Source organism: Chiloscyllium plagiosum, chromosome 29 (genome assembly GCF_004010195.1).
Source record: "Chiloscyllium plagiosum isolate BGI_BamShark_2017 chromosome 29, ASM401019v2, whole genome shotgun sequence".
Lineage (NCBI taxonomy): Eukaryota > Metazoa > Chordata > Chondrichthyes > Orectolobiformes > Hemiscylliidae > Chiloscyllium > Chiloscyllium plagiosum.
Genome location: NC_057738.1, coordinates 37,158,743 through 37,180,831, shown reverse-complemented (window position 1 = coordinate 37,180,831; position 22,089 = coordinate 37,158,743). Strand labels below are relative to the sequence as shown.

The following is a 22,089-nucleotide window of genomic DNA, read 5'->3' as shown; positions in this document are numbered from 1 at the left end:
GCCTTGCCTGGCTGACTTGCAAAAATCAAGTCTCAACAGGAGTCCTGATGAAGGGCTTATGCTTGAAATGTTGATTCTCCTGCTCCTCGGATGCTGCCTGACCAGCTGTGCTTTTCCAGTACCACATAGTTCAACTCTGATCGAGTGATTGCCATGGATAGAATACCAATGCAACTTAAGAGGCCTTGAGAACAATAACTTGCCACAGAAAAATCATAAACTCCAGTATGGACTGGTTCTGTGTGGCTCAATATCTCACTGGGCAAGTGGGGGAAGCACAAGTTTCCCTTTTATTTTAATGGAGTTTCAATAGTGTAAGATACAATGACAATATCTCTAAAGCACAAATATTTTCTCTAATTAAAACTGTTGTTTCACTGATACAGCACGAGTTGAAAACATTAAAAACAGACTGCTCCATGGAACAAGCAGAAGATTTCTTGAAACTGTCAACAACAAAATGCCTGGTTGAGAGGAGACAGTAGTTTTAAAACATTTTCACTGCCAAGCAGTAAGAAAATGAGAAAGCTGTTGTGGTGATCTTAAAAAATAATTTTATTATATTTTACATATTAATTTTAAACTGTCTATAGAGTAGAGTGAAAAGAAATGTTTTTCTCCACATTTGAAGATTGAGGATCTGACATCAACTCACAGAGAAAAAAGAACACAAGTCTAAAGTGTCATAAGTTATCAGACAAATACAGTACTGGAGTGGAAATTTCTTCAAAGTACAGTCTCAAAAAAATCAGAAATCTACTAAGAAACATATGGAAAACACTGAATTTTATTATTTGTACTAAAACGTCATATGCTAAAGCTGGTCAAAAACACCTTTTTACCTGTTGCTAAACAATGACCTTGCAAAGTGATTTTCACTGCTGTTTCTTTCTTCACAAGTTTGGAACAAATTGTTGAAGGAATTGCTCTTGCATCAAATCAAGCGTTCCTTTTGCTTGAAGAAAACCAGCCAAATACAGACCAATGACAAGGTCCATTCCTCTTCAGTCCCAAGTGACAGTGCGTTACTGGGAGTTGTATCAGTTACTTCTTGTTCATTGCTCAATGATTTTTAGGATTTCAGAGGCCAAAGATCCAATGGCAATATCAGCATGGGAGCTGGAAGGTACAGAAAAAAATGCTGTAAATAACCAATAAAAGACTCTACATAGCCCTTTTGTCAAAATTCAGTCAGGTCCAAATAACTGTACAGAAAAATTAAGTGATTCTGTTGTACGCTATGGTGACAGCACAAAAGCTTAAAGGAATATATATAAATTAAGTTATGAGCAAGAACTAGGCTGAGTAAATATAGTGTGGAGAAATTATCCACTTTGAAGAAAAAAATAGAAAAGCTGAACTTTATAAATTGTTGAGATTGAGCTACAAAGGTATTTAGGGAGGCCTATATGTTCCTGAACTCAAATCACAAAGTTACAATACAAGTAACCTGAAGAAGAGCTTATGCCCGAAACGTCGATTCTCCTGTTCCCTGGATGCTGCCTGACCTGCTGCGCTTTTCCAGCAACACATTTTCAGCTACAATACAAGTATAGCAAGCATATCCTTGCACCACCAAGGATATATTTCCCTCCCCTCCCCTATAAGCATTCCGGAAAGACCACTCCCTCCGCGACTCCCTCGTCAGGTCTACACCCCCCACCAACCCAACCTCCACTCCCGGCACCTTCCCCTGCAAACGCAAGAAATGCAAAACTTGCGCCCACACCTCCCCCCTCACCTCCCTCCAAGGCCCCACGGGATCTTTCCATATCTGTCACAAATTCACCTGCACCTCCACACACATCATTTACTGCATCCGCTGCACCCGATGTGGCCTCCTCTACATTGGGGAGATAGGCCGCCTACTTGTGGAACGTTTCAGAGAACACTTCTGGGACACCTACACCAACCAACCCAACTGCTCTGTGGCTGAACACTTTAACTCCCCCTCCCACTCCACCAAGGACATGCAGGTCCTTGGCCTCCTCCATCGCCAGACCATGGCAACACGACGCCTGGAGGAAGAGCAACTCATATTCCGCCTAGGAATCCTCCAACCACAAAGGATGAATGCAGATTTCTCCAGCTTCCTCATTTCCCCTCCCCCCACCTTATCTCAGTCCCAACCCTCGGACTCAGCACCGCCTTCTTGACCTGCAATCTTCTTCCTGACCTCTCCGCCCCCACCCCCTCTCCGGCCTATCACCCTCACCTTGACCTCCTTCCACCTATCGCATTCCCAACGCCCCTCCCCCAAGTCCCTCTTCCCTACCTTTTATCTTAGTCTGCTTGGCACATCCTCCTCATTCCTGAAGAAGGGCTTATGCCCGAAACGTCGATTCTCCTGCTCCTTGGATGCTGCCTGACCTGCTGCGCTTTTCCAGCAACATATTTTTCAGCTGTAACTGTATGGGGCCTTGGAGTCCTGTGTAATGTATCAGACTCCTTATCTAAGGAGGATATACTTGAAGGGAGTTGACAAAGGTTCACTAGCCTGGTTCCTGAGAGAAGGAGACTGTACCAGAAGGAAAGAATTGGGCTCACATTCTCTGGAATTTAAAGCAATCTGAAATAATTTCCTTGAAACGTTGAAGTTTTTTAAGTGCTCAGTAAGGTAGATCTGACTTGTTGTTCTCCCCGACTGCGGAGTTTAGATCTCTGGGTGACTGCCTCAGAACAAGAAGGGGCCACTTTAGGAGTGAGATGAGGAGAAATCCTTTCACTCAGATGGGTATGACTCTTTGCTAATTCCAATCCCAGTGCACTGTGAGTGCTCAGTCATTGAGCAAATTCAGGACTCAGACTGGTAGATGTTTAAATTTAAGGAATGGGGAAAGTGTGGGAAGGTTAGATAATCAATTACGATTGTACCAAATGGCTATTTCCTTAAAAGCTGGTAAGATTGAGGTTTAGATATCAATTCTAAATTGCTATCTCCTTAGTTCCTCTCTTCAAGCTCTTACCACCTTTCACACCATGGATGCTGGAATAATCCATCAATGGACCTGTCCATTTACTATTCTGCATTTGCAAGTCTAGCAAATAAATATTGATAGGCCATTCAATTGTGAGGGAATCACAGCCAATGTCAAAATATTCTTGCCTGATGGGCCACTGAGGGGCATTTTCTGGTAAGGATTGTTGTATATCCACTGGTGATATAAACCTCCTCTGTGTTATTCTCTCCTTTGCTTAACTGCTTTTTGACCAGTTGCCCAGCTGTTAGTAGTACTTTGACAACACAGCTAACTCACAACTGTGGATCTTCCTGGCTCACTAGTATTCTAGGAAATGGATTTAACCCCATTAAAAGGATCATGAAAATAGTTAAAGACTTGAAAAGTTAAATAAACTAAACAAATACATTCCAAACTATTGTGAATATCCATCTTTATAATGCAGAGTTGCTTTCAGGAACATCTATTTTTAAAACAGTTGTCCCCTGTTTTTATTAAGGAGACTGCCTTCTTGCACTGATCTGTGCAAGAAGGCAAAGCTGGCATGCTGCACATCAATATTACAATCTGGACAATAAAGTCACCAATTCAGAAGCCAATGAAAACTAACATGTAGTTACAGCAAGCAATTAGGAAAGCGAACGGTAGGCTGGCCTTTATCACAACAGGACTTGAGTACAGGAGCAGATATATCTTTCAATAGTACAGTACCTTGGTGCAATGCACCTGGAGTATGCATGCAGTCTTTGTCTCCTTACCTAAAACAAAGGATATACGTGCCACAGAGGGAGTACAGTGGATGTTTAACTGACTAGCTGGGGGCAGTCAGAAATAGGGACACAATCTTAGACTGAAAGGCAAGCTATTTAGATCTGGGATGAGCAGAAATTTCTTCACTCAGAGTCACACAGTCATATAGCATAGAAGAAGCCATCTGGCCCACGTGTCTTCACTAATCTAATTTTTCAGCAGTCGCATGTTATAATATTTCACCTTAAGTACTTTTTAAAAGTGTGAGGTTTTCAGCCTCAACTACTCTTCTGGGCAATGTATTCCACATTCCCACCATCTGCTGGGTGAAGACTATTTTCCTCAAATCCCCACTAAATCTCTTGCTCTTCACCTTCAAATTATGCCCTCTTGTTACTGGCCCTTCAAATAAGGGGAACAGCTGCTTCCTATTCATCTTGTCCATGCCCTTCATAATCTTATACACCTCAATCTGATGCCCCGTCAGCCTTATCGGCTCTAAAGAAAACAACCCGAGCCTATCCAGCCTCTCTTCATAGCTAAAATGCATCAATCCAGGAGATATCTCAGTAAATCTTCTCTGCACATCTTAAGTGCAATCATATTCTTCCTGTCATGTAGTGACCAGGACGGCACACAGTACTCCAGCTGTGACCAAAGTTTTGTATAGCTCCAACATAACTTCCCTCCTCTTATAATCCGTGCCATGATTGATAGAGGTAAGCGTTCCAAATATATTCTTAATTATCCTATTCACTTGTCCTACTAACGTCAGGGGCCATGTCCACCTTTATGCATGCCAAACATTCCAATGTTTGCTCACTCCTTACATCAAACTGCTTAAGAACCTCATAGTTCCTGTTCCCAAATTCTGTAACAATATTTGGCTTCTCCCGGGTGAAGGCAGAAGTGCAGTAGTCATTTTGCACCCTGCCAATGTCCTCCAGCTCCACGCACTAAATCCTCCCTTGGCCATTAATGGGCCCTAGTCTTTCTCTGGTTATCCTCTTCCCCTTAAAATACAGAGACAATATAGAGTCATTGAGTCCTACAGCATAGAAACAGACTCTTTGGTCTAACTAGTCCGTGCCGACCAGAATCCCAAACTAAGTTAGTCCCACCTGCCTGCGCTTATATACATCCAAATATCTCTTATTTAAATGTCTTTTAAATGTTGTGATTGTACCCACATCTACCACTTCCTCTAGAAGTTCATTCCACACATGAGCCATTCTCTGTGTAAAAAAGATTGTCTCATCTTCTTTAAATTTTTCTCCTTAAAAGTATGCTCCCCAGTCTTGAAATCCCCCATCCTAGGGAAAAGACACCTGCTGTTCACCTTATCTATACCCTTCATGATTTTATAAATCTCTACAAAGGTATGCTCCAGTGAAAAAAACAGTCCTGACCTGAATAGGAAGGATTTAGAGGGATATGGGCAAAGTGCTGGCAAATGGGATTAGATTAGGTTGGGATATCTGGTGGGCATGGACAAGTTAGACAGAAGGGTCTGTTTCTGTGCTGTACATCTCTATGACTCTCTCTCCTTATCACTCAAACTCTTCATTCCTGGCAAATTCCTGGTAAATCTCTTCTGAACCTTCTCCACCTTAATAATATCCTTCCAATACAGGACCAGACCTGGACACAATATTCCAGAAGAGACCTCACCAACGTCTTGCACAACCTCAACATAATGTCCCAACTCCTTTACTCAAAAGTCTGAGTAATGAAGGCAAGCATGCTAAATGCCTTCTTAACCACCCAATCTATATGTGAAGCAAACTTCAAATGATTATGTACATGAACACCTAGATCTCTCTGTTCCACAACACTACCCAAAGCCCTATAAATCGTGCCCCTGTTTGGGATTATATCAAGGGATTTTACCTAATTTTACCCTTCAGTATTTCTTCCTGCCCCCTCTTTCTCTCCTAATTGTTTTCTTATGTTCCTTAAGTTCTTAAGTTGCTTCCTTAAGATGCCCTATGCAATTTGTATTCTCCAATAGGGGCTCTGTTAATTTGCTCCCTTCACACTGCTAAAAGCCTTTATTTTCCTTCTTATCCTGTCCTAAATATTCCTAGACATCCAGGGTTTTCTGGACTTGTTTAGAGGTAGCTGTGGGCTTTGGAAGCTCAAACATTGAGAAAATTTGAGACAAAGATTGATAAATTTCTAGTTAATAATGACATATAGGGATATGGGGATGGCATGGTAAAGTAGTATTGAGGTAGATCTACAGCTAGAGATCTACAATGGTGGAGTGGCTTAAGGAGCTGAATGGTCTACTCTTGGTCCTATGTTCCCTAAGGTAACCTTTCTGGGCTCTGTAATACCTCTTAAAGTACTTCAGGGACCTCTGAGACATTGTATAATGTGGGAGCAAAAAAGCAACATGGTAAGTCATGTAATTACAGTGGCTGAACAGTCACTAGCTTCACACTAAACCAAATAATATTGTATATTTCCAGTAGCAGTCACCCTGTAGTGTAATGGGTAGCATCCCTATCTCTCAGCCAGACCCTCAGGTTTGAGTCCCATTCCCGAACATGACTGCGATGGAAGGGGCCTACATAACTGAACCAAATAGTCTGAGCATCAACTTGTAAATCAGAAACAAAAATAGGAATTGCTGGAGAACTTCAGGAGGTCTGGCAGCATCTGTGAAGGGAAAGCAGAGACAACATTTTGGGTCCAATGACCCTTCTTCAGTTCTGAAAATGGTTCTGAAAATCATTTGTTCCCCCAACCCTATCTTCTGCATAAAAAAACAACTTTCTCTTAGCTACCAACAGTTCTTAAGAAGAGTCACTGGACCTGAAACGTTAACTCTGATTTCTCTCCACAGATGCTGCCAGACCTGCCGAGGTTCTCAAGCAATTTCTATTTTTGCTTCAGATTTCCAGCATTTGCAGTTCTTTATTTTTGTAACTTGTGAATCAGGTTGAGTATGAACTTGTAAATCCTTCCAAAACACATTAATAGCAGGTGACAAGAAGAGGAGAGATTCCCAGCCAATCATGTAATGGAAAGATACTAAAGCCTCAACTATCAGTATCCATAGCTCCACACTACAGCATGTATGCAAATTTGTATGTTGCTAAAGCTACTTGGGACACCTTTGTTGGCTCATTTGAGTGGTACAGTGCTGATATGGATTTCTATTCTAGGTGAGGTGTTGTACACAAAATGGAGATTGCAATATTGTGTGCCAGAACTGCTTTCAAATAGTGAACTCAAAAACAGGAAGATATCCAGCAGGCAAATAGGACTCAGGGACCTTCATTTAATGTCATGACGGTAACTGTGAAATATTTGTTAAATACAATCACAACTCATTAATGCTCAGTACAGCAGAATTACACATTCTTTTGTGAGGGGTGAAGGAAGCAAAGATGTACTTATCAATGGATAAGTCATAGTAAATGAAAAATGAGTCCACACACTGCGAGGGAAAGGAGAACGAAACGTCTGAATGAGTTTCTGTCCATGTCAATATCTGTTGGCTGGAGGAACAGACTTGGATACAATTTGTAATCTCCTCCTTGGTTCAATGACTGATAACACTCCTAACTGGCTGGACAAGGTATTAGATAGCCAAGAGGAACCATACCCCATCACAGATGAAAATGAGCATCTTGACCTGGATGACTTGCTTTCTCTATGGAAACCACCACTGCACTGAAGTAATGTAAATCTTTGATACTACCTAGTCAAATAGTACAACTCCATTTTACAGTTTGTGAAAATAACCCTCAAAATAAGGAGAAGCTTCACCAGATCTGTCCATTTTCTATAGAACCATGTGTTGTCCCTTCACTGTGTCACCTCAGCAATCTATTTTCAACAGAATTGTGTATTTAAGTGTAAGTCTTGAAATATTTTCTGTCAAGTGCAGGGATGTATAGGAAGACCTGTTTAATGTAAACATCTTAGTAAAACCAATATAAACATGGCTGTAGTAAGATGAATCGAAACTAAATGCATAGTAATATCACACTGTGACTTACAATGGTTTTCTCTTAATCTGAGCAAATTTCAATTACAGCATTTTATACAGTCATAGTCATACAGTCATGAGCTAAGTGTTTACTGAACTACATTGGCCTCAAAACTGCTCATGCCTCAATTCAACTTTATACTCATTATCTTTGTTCTCAAATCTTTCTATCGTTTCATACCTCTTCATCTCTGTAACATCCTCCAACCCAAAACCACTAGATGATCCTTGCATCATCTCCAATTCAGGCCTCTTGAAAATCCACTATTTCAATCAGTCCACCGTTGGCAGATATGCTTTCAGTTCTGGAACTTTCACCTTAAAACACTACATCTCTCTCTCCCCATCATTTTTTAAGATGTGCCTTTAAACCTAAGTTGTTAGCTAAGCTTGTACTGTAATCGTTTCTCCCAATATCCCTTTACATGAATTGGTGTCAAACGTTTGCTTGATAATCTTCTCAAGAAGCACCTGAGAATATTATGATAGATTGATAATGCTTTATAAATACAAGTTATTGTTGGCACTGCTGGAATAAGAGAGCCAAACATTACCTGTGAAAATTGCTGAAAGCCAGTCTTCTCAGTTTGAAATGAACAATTATTAGATATAAAACTGCTTTCGGTGGTAAAGCAACGCCACCAACTTAGAGGACAACAAAGATTCTTATTGAATTAAATCTCAAACCTTTCCTGCCATTAAGGGCCTGATGAAGAGCTTTTGCCCGAAACGTCGATTTTCCTGCTCCAACTGCGTATTCTGTCAATAACCCCACAGAACAGTGGGCCCTGGGATTTGCATGGTGCAAAATAAGACTCTGCCACAAGCATGCAGACACAAACAGCATGCAACTGGTGGCAGAACAGGAAGCATCTAATCCAACAGAAGATTGCAATGTCCACACAAAGCTTGTTTTATATCGAGAGATTAATATCTTCATATCTACCTTGGCCTTTGATAGTAGAAGATCTACACATTTACCATTGAAGGCTCTCACCTAAAGTTAAAAAAAATTGTGGAACATCATGAACCAGCAGACACGTGGATATTAGTCTAATTCATTTTTATGTTTTCCTGTCCTCCTTCTGTGAAGTTGTTTGAGGTGAAACCAGAAATTCATTGGATTTCTGTTTGTTAGGAATATGAACATTATTATGCCAGGAGCGTACTTTGTGGCTTCAAAGTTATTTCAACTTAGTTCAAAAACTTACCATTCCTTTTGGGGATGTACAAAGCTAAGCTCAAGAGAAGCAGACAGTAAGCTCATAACTGGCTGCAAATGAAAGCAGCAACTTTCGGAATCTTTCATCATGTAACCCAACTCCGGCTTACACTAACAATTGATCAAAGTCAGTCTCAGGAAAAAGCTGGAGGCTTTCAAAGGCTGATTCAAGTGCAGTCTTACTTCAGTCGCAAAGCACTGTAACACGATATGTCTGTGGTATGTATCTGATATATATATATATATATATATATACACACACATGTACACACACCGATACTTATTCAAAGCTTGGAAATTCCTTAAGGCTTGAGGGTTCTCACCTGGTAGCTTGGGCCAGCCTTTGAAGGGTTTCAATGAGAATGTCTCCTTCACTCTTGATGCTTTCTGCGTGGTTCTTATTCGAGCTCACCTGACAAGGAAAATAGATTAGATTAGATTCCCTACAGTGCGGAAACAGGCTCTTCGGCCCAACAAGTCCACACCGACCCTCTGGAGAGCAACCCACCCAGACCCATTCTCCTACATTTACCCCTGACTAATGCACCTAACACTACGGGCAATTTAGCACGGCCAATTCATCCTGACCTGCACATCTTTGGATTGTGGGAGGAAAGCCACGCAGACACGGGGAGAATGTGCAAACTCCACACAGACAGTTGCCCGAGGCAGGAATTGAACCCGAGTCCCTGGCGCTGTGAAGCAGCAGTGCTAACCACAGAGCCACTGTGCAATACTTGTCAACTCTGCATGGGGAGGGTGAAGATTTCATTAAATATATAATTGAAATACATTCAAATGGATAATGCAAAGTATATTTAAAACTGTTTGTTCCTTAAATTAAGATAAATTCCCAAATTATTTAATTTTTAAAACAATTTGTTCATGGAATGTGGAAACCATTGGTTAATCAAGCATTTATTGCCCATCCCTTATCGCCCAGAGGGCAGTTAAGAGTCAACCACATTGCTGTGTGTCTGGGTCACATTAGACCAGACCAGGCAAAGGCAGCATATTTCGTCCCCAGAAGAGTATTAGTGAACCAGATATGTTTGTATGACAGTCAACAGTGCTTATGTGATTAGGCAAAAGTGGGTACTGCAGATGCTGGAGATCAGAGTCAAGATTAGAGTGGTGCTGCAAAAGCACAGCAGGTCAGGCAGCAACCAAGGAGCAGGAAAATCAATGTTTCAGGCAAAAGCCCTTCCTGATGAAGGGCTTTTGCCTGAAACATTGATTTTCCTTCTCCTCGGAAGCTGCCTGATCTCTTGTTCTTATGTGATTGCCATTTGACCACCTTTTTATTTCATATTTTTGTTGAATGGTAAGATTTGAATTCATGGCCCCAGAAAAATTTGCCTGAGGTTCTGCCTTACTAGTCCAGTGACATGCTACTGCCTCCCTCATTATAATATTTGGGCAAGATGGTCCAGGCTGGGTAGGCACACTAAATATCTCTGCAGGAAGCAAAGAGATTGGAGTTGGAAGTTAATTGATTGAGACCTACAATAGAAGAAAACATTTCACACAATTGTCCAACACAGGAGGGCACATTTGCTGTCAGCAGACATGACTTTTGCTGGGTCAGACTTCCTGGAGTAACCCGGGAATGCTTCCAAACAGACCTGTGTAGAAATCTGGAATATGTCCAGGTCTCTTAGCTTGACATAACCACAGACCTGTGACTGTATAGACCTGGGATACTATCACCTGTCATAATGTAATCATCGGGAATTGGTCCTATACATTTTATGCCAATACAGCACACTGCAGAAGAGAGGTCGAGCATAATGACAGCGATCTGTTTGGGGTGGCACAGTTGTTAGCACTGCTGCCTCACAGCACCAGGGACCTGGGTTTGATTCCTGCCTTGGGCAGCTGTCTGTGTGGAGTTCGCACATTCTTCCCGTGTCTGTGTGGGTTTCCTCCCATAAAGACATACAGTCATAGAGATGTATAGCACGGAAACAGACCCTTCGGTCCATGCCGACCAGATATCGCAACCCAATCTAGTCCCACCTGCCAGCAACTGGTCCATATCCCTCCAAACCCTTCCTATTCATATACCCATCCAAATGCCTCTTAAATGTTGGAATTGTACCAGCTTCCACCAGATCCTCTGGCAGCTCTCTGCATGAGCCAAAGTTCAGGATGCATGCACTATTGGGCGTACCTCTCCATTGGGCCCATCTATGAAGTATATAAACCAATGCCATACAGGAAGGAATCACTTGTCTATATCAGATCTCGCTTCAGATCATTATGTGCCAACACCTTGAAGGATGATAGCTGTTTCTTCACTTCGCTGAAAGCTATGGCTTGGCTATGTGACCATTTCCAAGGCTGAAACCTTTTTAGAATTGATGCAAGGGTGTCAGGATGCAGGCCAGTTATGTATGAACTTTCCATAATAATTCACCAGCCGAAGGACCTTGCAAAATGTTTTCCATCATCTGCTAAAAAATCGCACAGGCTGACAATACCACAAATGGTAGTCTCATGTACTGGTAAAAATCCTTATGGTTATTAATTATGGAAATGCCTGGCTCATGTCCAGCTTCGTGAAGGACAGATCACCTGCCAGGTTCACTTTTAAATCCTGGAGATCACAGCGGGTCAAACAGCATCCATGGAGAGACAGTAAACTAATGCTTTTGAGTCGAAACATCAGAATTGAAGTAAAGTGTGCATTTGCAGTAATTTGTTCATACCCGCATGTAAATCCTCTTTGGAAGGAATTGGGTATTCATTCAACTGTAAAAACTGATTTACTATTTGTTTAAAATCCCCGCAAAGGCGAACCGACCTATTGGACTTCACATTCAGTACAACTGCTGTTGTCCAACTTCTGCAATCTAGACTGGTTTGATAATGCCTTCACTTTTCAGCCTTCTGATTTCTGCCTCTACTTTTGCCCGTAAGGCAAATGGCATGGGGTAGGCCTTGCAGAATTGTGGAATTGTTTCCTGGTCAACACGCAAGGTGACCTTGATTCCCTTGATCGTCCCTACATCTTCCTGAAAACTTCTGGGTATTTAATTAGGACTTCACAGGCAGACATTTTCTAATCAAAAAAATGTTGAGCCCATCCACATCAACCTTTCTCAACCAGTTTCCATCAAAGATTGGGCCGAGCCATTTACTACAATCATTCGCAACCAAACTAACTGTGTCTCATAAGTTCCATCTTAGTCTAGCAGAGAACCTGTACAAACTTAAGGGTTGGAGTTCGGAGTGAATTTTGTTCTGCAATCACTGAAACGGCCATGGGGGTTTGACCTCCATTATAGAGTCATAGAGATGTACAGCATGGAAACAGACCCGTCGGTCCAACCCGTCCATGCCGACCAGATATCCCAACCCAACCTAGTCCCACCAGCCAGCATGCGGCCCATATCCCTCTAAACCCTTCCTATTCACCTCAGCCTCCAACGCTCCAGGGAAAACAGCCCCAACCTGATCAGCCTCTCCCTGTAGCTCAGATCCTCTAACCCTGGCAACATCCTTGTAAATCTTTTCTGAACCCTTTCAAGTTTCACAACATCTTTCCGATAGGAAGGAGACCAGAAATGCATGCAATATTCCAACAGTGGCCTAATCAATGTCCTGTACAGCCGCAACATGACCTCCCGTCTCCTGTACTCAATAATCTGACCAATAAAGTAAATGCCTTCTTCACTATCCTATCTACCTGTGACTCCACTTTCAAAGAGCTTTGAACCTGCACTCCAAGGTCTCTTTGTTCAGCAACACTCCTTAGGATCCTACCATTAAGTGTATAAGTCCTGCTAAGGTTTGCTTTCCCAAAACACAGCACCTCACATTTATCTGAATTAAACCTCATCTGCCACTTCTCAGCCCATTGGCCCATCTGATCAAGATCCTATTGTAATCTGAGGTAACCACCATCGCTGTCCACTACACCTCCAATTTTGGTGTCATTTGCAAAATTACTAACTGTACCTCTTATGCTTGCATCCAAATCATTTATGTAAATGACAAAAAGTAGAGGATCCAGCACCGATCCTTGTGACACTCCACTGGTCACAGGCCTCCAGTCTGAAAAACAACCCTCCACCACCACCCTCTGTCTTCTACCTTTGAGCTAGTTCTGTATCCAAATGGCTAGTTCTCCCTTTATTCCGCGAGATCCAAACTTGCTAACCAGTTTCCCATGGGGAACTTTGTTGAATGCATTACTGAAGTCCATATAGATCACATCTATCGCTCTGCCCTCATCAATCCTCTTTGTTCAAAAAACTCAACCAAGTTTGTGAGACATGATTTCCCACACACAAAGCCATGTTGACGATCCCTAATCAGTCCTTGCCTTTCCAAATACATGTACATCCTGTCCCTCAGGATTCCCTCCAACAACTTGCCCACCACCGACGTCAGGCTCACTGGTCTATAGTTCCCTCACTTGTCCTTACTATCTTTCTTAAAGAGTCGCACCACGTTAGCCAACCTCCAGTCTTCCGCACCTCACCTGTAACTATCGCTGATACAAATATCTCAGCAAGAGGCCCAACAACCACTTCCCACAGAGTTCTAAGGTCCACCTGATCAGGTCCTTGGGATTTATACACCTTTATCCAGCACTTCATCCTCTGTAATATGGACATTTTGCAAGGTGTTGCCATCTATTTCGCTACTTTCTATATCTTCCATATCCTTTTCCACAGTAAATACTGCTGCAAAATACTTGTTTAGTATCTTCCCCATTTTCTGCGGCTCCACACAAAGGCTGCCTTGCTGATCTTTGAGGGGACCTATTCTGTCCCTAGTTATCCTTTTGTCCTCAATGTATTTGTAAAAACTCTTTGGCAAACCCTCAATTTCTTTAGTCATCCAGCATTCCCTATACCTACCAGCCTTCCCTTTCACCCTGACAGGAATATACTTTCTCTGGATTCTTGTTATCTCATTTCTGAAGGCTTCCCATTTTCCAGCCATCCCTTTACCTGCGAACATCTGCCCCCAAGCAGATTTTGAAAGTTCTTGCCTAAAACCGTCAAAATTGGCCTTTCTCCAATTTAGAACTTCAACTTTTAGATCTAGTCTATCCTTTTCCATCACTATTTTAAATCTAATAGAATTATGGTCTCTGGCCCCAAAGTGCTCCCCCCCACTGACATCTCAGTCACCTGCCCTGCCTTATTTCCCAAGAGTAGCTCAAGTTGTGCACCTTCTCTGGTAGATACATCCACATACTGAATCAGAAAATTTTTGTGTACACACTTAACAAATTCCTCTCCATCTAAACCCTTAATACTATGGCAATCCCAGTCTATGTTTGGAAAGTTAAAATCCCCTATCATAACCACCCTATTATTCTTACAGAAAGTTGAGATCTCCTTACAAAGTTGTTTCTCAATTTCCCTCTGACTATTAGGGGGTCTATAATACAATCCCAATAAGGTGATCATCTCTTTCTTATTTCTCAGTTCCACCCAAATAACGTCCCTGGATGTATTTCCAGGAATATCCTCCCTCAGCACAGCTGTAATGCTATCCCTTAACAAAAATGCCACTTCTCCTCCTCTCATCTCTCTTTCTATCCTTCCTGTAGCATTTGTATCCTGGAACATTAAGCTGCCAGTCCTGCCCATCCTTGAGCATTGTTTCTATAATTGCTATGATATCCCAGTCCCATGTTCCTAACCATGCCCTGAGTTCATCTGTCTTCCCTGTTAGGACCCTTGCATTGAAATAAATGCAGTCTAATTTATTAGTCCTATCTTGTCCCTTCCTGCCCTGACTGTTTGACTGGCTTCTGTTCTCAACTGTACCAGTCTCACATTGATCTCTTTCCTCACTATCTCCCTGGGTCCTTCCTCACTATCCCCCTGAGTCCCACCCACCCACCCCCGTCCCAACCTTACTAGTTTAAATCCTCCCGAGCAGCTCTAGCAAATCTCCCTGCCAGAAAGATAGTCCCCTTCCAATTTAAGTGCAAACCGTCTTTCTTGTACAGGTCACTTCTACCACAAGAGATTCCAATGGTCCAAAAATGTGAATCCTTCTCCCATGCACCAGCTCCTCAGCCATGCATTCATCTGCTCTATCCTCCTATTCCTGCCCTCATTAGCTTGTAGCACTGGGAGTAATCCAGATATTACTACTCTCGAGGACCTCCTTTTTAAATTCCTAACTCTCTGTAATCTCCCTTCAGAATCTCAACCTTCTTCCTTACGTCGTTGGTTCCAATGTGGACAATGACCTCCTGCTGGCCCCTCTCCCCCTTGAGAACATTCTGCACCCTCTCTGAGACATCCTTGATCCTGGCACCAGGGAAGCAACACACCATTCTTTGAACCAAACATGTGCAGGCCAGGTGAATTGGCCATGTTAAATTGCCCACAGTGTTCAGGATGTGTAGGTTAGGGGCATTAGTCTGGGGTAAATGTAGGGGAGTGGGTTACTCTTTGGAGGGTCGATGTGGACTTGTTGGGCCAAATGGCCTGTTTCCCCACTATAAGGAATCTAGATTCAGACTGTATGTAAAAAGACGAGGCCCTTTAACAATGGTTCCGAAACTGTACATTTTAACATTGAAGTACTTGTATTTAGGAGTTTCTTGGTGTCTGATTTTTAACTGAACAGTTTGCCTGATATTGGATAGCTTCACACCCAATATTGTGATCTCCAGCACACATTCTTATGAAAGCATCAGTATGGAGCTGTGCTCATCTCTTTTGCTTGCCTCAGCAGTCTCAATACAATGGTGACCAAGGTACAGGTTTGCTTTTGTAGACCCCCACACCCAATCCGCTGTCTCAAGCAGGGCTGCATCTTTGCACACAATGATGTTACCATGTACATGATGACATCGCTCCTCCCTGTGCACTGCTACTGTGTCCTGTTTTGATGGCCTCCAGCACTGGTCACTCTGCTTTTATGTTTATTCAGGCAATGTTGATGTCACCTTTAATATGCTGCTCAAATGCACAGCTTCCTGCACTTCAAGCCCAAGAATCCGTAAAAACAAGACTCTGAAGTAGTTCAGTTTGGTTGTGGAGAGGCAGACACTGGAGGTGTACAATTGCACAACTGTGACAAATGTGCACTGGGAACTGAGAGTAAAATACTGTGAATAAAAATAGTTCCCAGCAGAGTACACAATAGTCAATGCGTAACAGCATGGCAAGATGAAAGCAGCCAAGTGTTTATAGTAGCAGCTGAGTCTTAATGACATGCCTACATGCCCCTGACATTAGAGGAGAGTGCTCACTATGTGTATGTGAGAAAACTGCCAGATCAAAACCTTTCTGATTTAAAAGCTCCAGCGTCGCAGGTGTTAGATGTGATGCTGTTGTTTGTAAAGTCATGCTGTTTCTTTTTAAATTGCATTTCTCAATAAAAATACAGCCTCAACATGAAATCCTGCTTTATATTAGATTAACCAGTCATACCTCATTTCTCTTGAGAGACAGCCCAAAACCTAGCTTTCATACAAACTATCTTAAGAGTTGGAGGGTATGTACTCCATTTATATTGTTGGACTGCTGCAGCGATATATTCTTTTAGTTTTGCATCAGTTTGCACTAACTCTTTGAGATCAGAGGGCAGAACTGGGAGTAAAAAAGGACTGTAAATTACAAGTCCACTCCAGGTTTTTACTGGTATATGACTCACCATGTCAGACAATTCTGATTCGGGATCCACTGCATGTGGTATTGAACTCAACCTCTGATTTTGGGACTTCAGAAACATATGTGTTGTGAAAACTGCTCAAGGCAGACCACAACGAGAATGCAACAGTGCATTGCCAAACAAAGTACTAGTCTCCCTACCAACCAAAGCTGAAGCTTTGAAAGCAAAAGAATGTTGTGTCTCTTCTCGGAGTGTAGGCAAGTCACATTAGTATCCAAACCCATGCAAAATGTAAGCTTTGGAGGAGATGTACAGCACGGAAACTGACCCTTCGGTCCAACTCGTCCATGCTGACCAAATATCCTAACCTAATCTAGTCCCTTTGACATCACTTGGCCCATATCCCTCCAAACCCTTCCTATTCATGTACCCATCCAAATGCCTTTTAAATGTTGTAATTGTACCAGCCTCCACCACTTCCTCTGGCAGTTCATTCCATACATGTACCACCCTCTGCGTGAAAAAGTTGCCCCTTAGCTCCCTTTTATATCTTGCTTAATAGTTACAATGGTCAAAGATCAGGAACACCAAGTCAACCCCAGGTTCCACACAGTCATTGAGGCATAGAGATGTACAGCACGGAAATAAACCCTTTGGTCCAATTTGTCCATGCTGACCAGATACTAAAGTATTAGAATGTATGAAGGTAGATAAGTCTCTTGGTCCTGACCAGATATATCCAAGAACATTGCAAGAATCTAGACGTGAAATTGCGGGGGGCCTGGCTGATATCTTTGCATGATCATTAGCCACGGGTGAGGTTCCGGAAGACTTCAGGTTAGAGAATATTGTGCCTTTATTCAAGAAGGGCTGCAAAAAAAACTTGGGAACTATGGACCAGTAAGCCTAACATCTGTGGAAGGTAAGTTACTTGAGAAGATTCTGAGATATACATATATTTGGAAAGACGGGGTTTGATTAGGAATAGTCAGCAAGGCTTTGTGCATGGGAGATCATGCCTCACAAATTTGTTAAGAGTTCTTTGATGAAGTGACCAGGAAGGTTGATGAGGGCAGAGCAGTAGAAGTAGAAATGGCAAAGGGAGTTTAATATAGATAAGTGAGAGGTCTTGCACTTTGGAAAGTCAAATCAAGTTATGAGTTTCATGCTGAATGGTAGGGCCTTAAGGAGTGTAGTGGAAGAGAGGCACCTTGGAGTTCAGGTGCACGGTTCTCTGAAAGTGGAGTCACAGGAAGACAGGACAGTGATGAATGCTTTTGGGATACTGGCCTTCATGTGTCAGGGCATTGAATACAGAAGTTGGCAAGTTATGTTGCAGTTGTACAGGATGTTGGTGAGGTAACCCTTGGAGTATTGTGTTCAGATTTGGTCACATTGCTATAGGAAGGATGCAATTAAACTGGAAAGAGTGCAGAAGAAATTTACAAGGATGTTGCCAGGACTCAAACGGTGTGAATTATAGGAAGAGTTTGGACAAGCTAGGAGCTTTTTCTTTAGAGCATAGGAGACTAAGGTGGGGGGGGGCAATCTTGGATAAAAGGGAACCTGAGGGGCAACTTTTTTTTACACAGATGGTAGTACACATATGGAATGAGCTGCCAGCAGAAGTGGTTGAGGCGGTTTCATCAACAACATTTAAAAGGCATTTGGACAAATACATAGAAAGAAAAGGTTTAGAACGATATGGGCCATATGCAGGGAAATGGGATTTGCGTTGATGGACATTTTGGTTGACATGGGCCAGTTTGGGCCACAGGGTCTTCCACTGTGCTGTAGGACTCTATGTCTCAATGTCCTAAATAAATCTAGTCCTATTTGTCAGCATTTATCCCATAATCTCTAAACCCTTGCTATCCATATACCCATCCAGATGCCTCTTAAATGTTGTAATTGTACCAGCGTCCACCATCTCCTCTGGAAGCTCTTTCCATACATGCACCACCCTCTACGAGAAAAAGTTGCCCCTTTGGTCCCTTTTAAATCTTTCCCCTCTCACATTCAATGCATGCCCTCTAAGTTTGGATCCCCTACCCTGGGAAAAAGACCTTGGCTATTCACCCTACCCATGTCCGCCATAATTTTATAAACCTCTATAAGGTCACCTCTCAGCATCGAATGCTCCAGGGAAAATAGTCCCAGTCATTTCAGCCTCTCTTGATAGCTCAAACTCTCAAATCCTGGCAGCATCTTTGTAATTTTTTTCTGAATCCTTTCTAGTTTCACAACATCCTTCCTATAACAGGAAGACCAGAATTGCATGCAGTTTTCCAGTAGTGGTCTAACCAATGTCCTGCTGAGCCACAACATGGTCTCCCAATTCCTATACACAATGTACTGACCAATAAATGCATGCATACCAAACTATCCTATTCTTAACTATCCTATCTACCTGTGATTTCACTTCCAAGTTTCAGCTGAAATACTCAGCAACAATTACTCAAATTTTCCAGTGAGCTGATGAAAGGTCACCAACTTGAAATGTTATCTGTTTCCTCTCTCCACAGGCCCTTTCTGACTTGCTGAATGTTTCCAGCAATTCTTGATTTTACCCAATTGTCTCAGCAGAGTTATCAAAATGTCAAACAATGTTAAGCATGTCTTGTTACCGACAAAATGCGATTAATTCAGGGCAAAAACAGGTTGGTATAAATGCTGAAGATGAGGTGGGGTGGGGGAATAGTAAACGAATGAAAGATTTGATTAGATACCCTACAGTATGGAAACAGGCCCTTCGGCTCAACAAGTCCACACCGACCCTCTGAAGAGTAACTCACCCAGACCCATTCTCCTACCCTATATTTACCCCTGACTAATGCACCTAATACTACGGGCAATTTAGCATGGCCAATTCACCTGACCTGCACATCTTTGGATTGTGGGAGGAAACTGGAGCACCCAGAGGAAATGCACGCAGACACGGGGAGAATGCATGAACTCCACATAGACAGTCCCCTGAGACAGGAAGTGAACCCGGTCCGCACTATGAGGCATTAGTGCTAACCACTGAGCCACCGTGCTGAGAGAATGGCGATGGAGCCCAGAGAGAGAAAAACAGTCGGATGGGACAGAGGAATGGGTAAAGGTCAGCCCAGGAGAATGAATAGCATCCATTAATATCCCCAATAGCAGCTAATAATGGGTTGTTTGTGGTAGCAGCTCATGCGATAACAAGGCCTGCTGTGCAGGGATTGCAGTAAGGACATGGGAAGTGTTCAATCCCTAAAATTGTTGAATTTGAGGTTGAATCCAGAAAGCTGCAGGGTTCCCAAGTGGATATTGAGGTTCTGTGCTGCTGGAGCACTCAGCAAAGCTTACTCCTTCTCTCTCCCTCTCCACCCCATCTTTAGGATATGTATCAACCTTTACCCAGCTATAAACAGTTCTGAAGAAGGGTCACTGTATCCAAAATATTAATTCTGTTTTCTCTGCTCAGATGCTGCCAGACTGCTGAGTTTTTACAGCAATTTCTGTTTATTTCTGAATTCCAGCATCTGCAGTTCTTTGGGTTTGTTTAAAATTCAGGACAAGTATCCATCCATCAAAGTTATTGCTTAGATGTATTGTACACCATCATCCAGAGGAATAGCTGATTAAAATATAGGTTCTATATTTAATAATTACATTCAAATTAAAATGGTAATGATCCAGAACCCAGCATTACACACACAGTCACTTAACAAATGTCCATTGTTGCTTGCAGGTAGTTTCCTGCTCAAACCCTGGGATCGGTAATGGAGGGAGATATTCTTGTTACGGTGAGGTCAATAAAGTGTAGAGCTGGTAAAAGCATTGCAAGTCAAGCAGCATCAGGGGAGCAGGGGAGTCGATGATTCACCTCCTACCTGCACCAACTTATCGCCATCCCACCTACAATTCCCTCAGCCCCACCTTCTCCCTCTTTTTATTTGTCTGCCTCCTTCCCCCTCCCCCAGTCCTGGTGAAAGGCTCCAAACTGAAATATCGACTCCCCTGCTCCTCTGATGCTGCTTGACCTGCTTTGCTTTTTCCAGCTCCACATACTTTTATAGAATCCCTACAGGATTATATTGACACTTTGCAGCTATTACCAAAGGTAAGGAACCTGGATGGATTCAATCCCCTCTACCATCAAGAACCAAACATGTAAATGAGCAAATTTTCATTAATAAATCAACATAAAGCAAAGCAACAAAGTACAAGAAAAGCATTTGGCTAACCTTTTGTTGCTTACTCCCGTGTGTACATTTAGTGCTTAAATAAATGGTGCAACAGAATGCACACTTCTTTAGCAACACAAAAAGATTTGCTGAGGCATTCTTTGGTGGAGTCCAGTATACCTTTAACTCAAGATGCCTGTGGATATGTCGATTCTTTTTCATTACTTTCTTTGGCAGTCTCTTAGGGTCACGGATAACTTGCTTCCACTCTAGAAAAGAGGGGAGGAATTCTGTGGTGGTTGAATTGTCCAATCCTAGAGCTGCGGACTCTGTCCCAGATAGGACAGGTGATGTTTGAGGAGGACCATGGGTGGGACCCCATGGATTCTGCATGCTCTTTCTGCTGCTTCTGTTGGGTCTCCACTTGATCCACTTGGTGACGCTCCAAGTGGTTGGTGCCTACGTGGATGCTTCTTCTTGAGTTTGTGCGTTTGACAGCATGCGATTCCTACAATTTGGTGGGCATGTTGCATTTGTTACAGGATATGCTTGCAGTATTTCCTTTGTTCTCCTAGTGATCGCTTACCATTGCAAACCACTTCTTGAGGGAGGCTTGTGTTGGGTATGCGGACAATGTGGCCCGCCGGTTGTGTGTGACCAGTGCCTTGGTCCTGGGAATAATGGCCTCAAGAGGACCATCACAAAGATACACCTACCCTGCCAGTGGTTTTACAGGATATTGTGAAGGCAGCATTGATGCTAATGCTCCAGGGATTTGAGGTATCTGCTGTACATGATCCACATTCCTTATGCACACAAGGGTGGTGGCCACAGCTGCTTTGTAGCTTGATGCTGGGTTTGAGGTTTCGGACTTTGGTGTCCTTCAAGCGTCCAAAGGCTGCACTGTCACACTGAAGTCAATGTTGAATTTCATCCTTAATGTTTGTTCACATTGAGAGGTGGCTTCCAAGGAATGGTAAATGATTTGTGTTGTCCAGGGCTCGCTGTGGAATTTGATGGTTAGGAGACAACATTGTGTGGCAGTAGTGGGCTGATAGAGAACCTTTGTTTTCCAGATGTTTAGTTTGAGGACGATTCCCTTACAGGCCTCACTGAATGCATTAGTGACAGTTTATAGCAGGCACTCTGAGTGTGCGCATGTGCAGGCATTTCTGTGTACTGCAGCTCGATAACAGAAGTTGCGGTGGTTCTTGATTCTAGCCTAGAGGAAAGGTTGAAAGGTTTCCTGCTCATCCTGATGGTTAGCTCCACTCTGTGGAGCTTGATGGGGATGGGCTGGAGTGTTTCAGCAAGGAAGACAGAGAAGACCATTTGCACTTGCATTGGGCTCTGTGGTAGATCCGTGGGGGGGATTGCAGTCTGCATGTCATTGTGAAGCAG

The 22,089-nt window shown here is 42.7% G+C and overlaps 1 protein-coding gene across 16 annotated transcripts in view; it reads right to left on the bottom strand.

The window, feature by feature from the left end:
- Positions 1 to 540: 540 nt before the first annotated feature.
- ulk4 (unc-51 like kinase 4) overlaps positions 541 to 22,089 on the bottom strand; it is a 497,483-nt gene continuing 475,934 nt past the window's right edge. For 14 of the 16 annotated variants that reach the window (XM_043719550.1, XM_043719542.1, XM_043719541.1 and 11 more), the window contains 2 exons: positions 9,259 to 9,347; positions 541 to 1,119 (listed from right to left, as the gene is read on the bottom strand). In XM_043719550.1, the coding sequence (XP_043575485.1) occupies positions 1,056 to 1,119; positions 9,259 to 9,347 (153 nt within the window). In that variant the 3' untranslated portion in view covers positions 541 to 1,055. Of the gene's footprint in view, positions 1,120 to 8,659; positions 8,711 to 9,258; positions 9,348 to 22,089 lie in introns of all 16 variants that reach the window. The other 2 variants (XM_043719552.1, XM_043719555.1) reach the window with 2 other exon arrangements.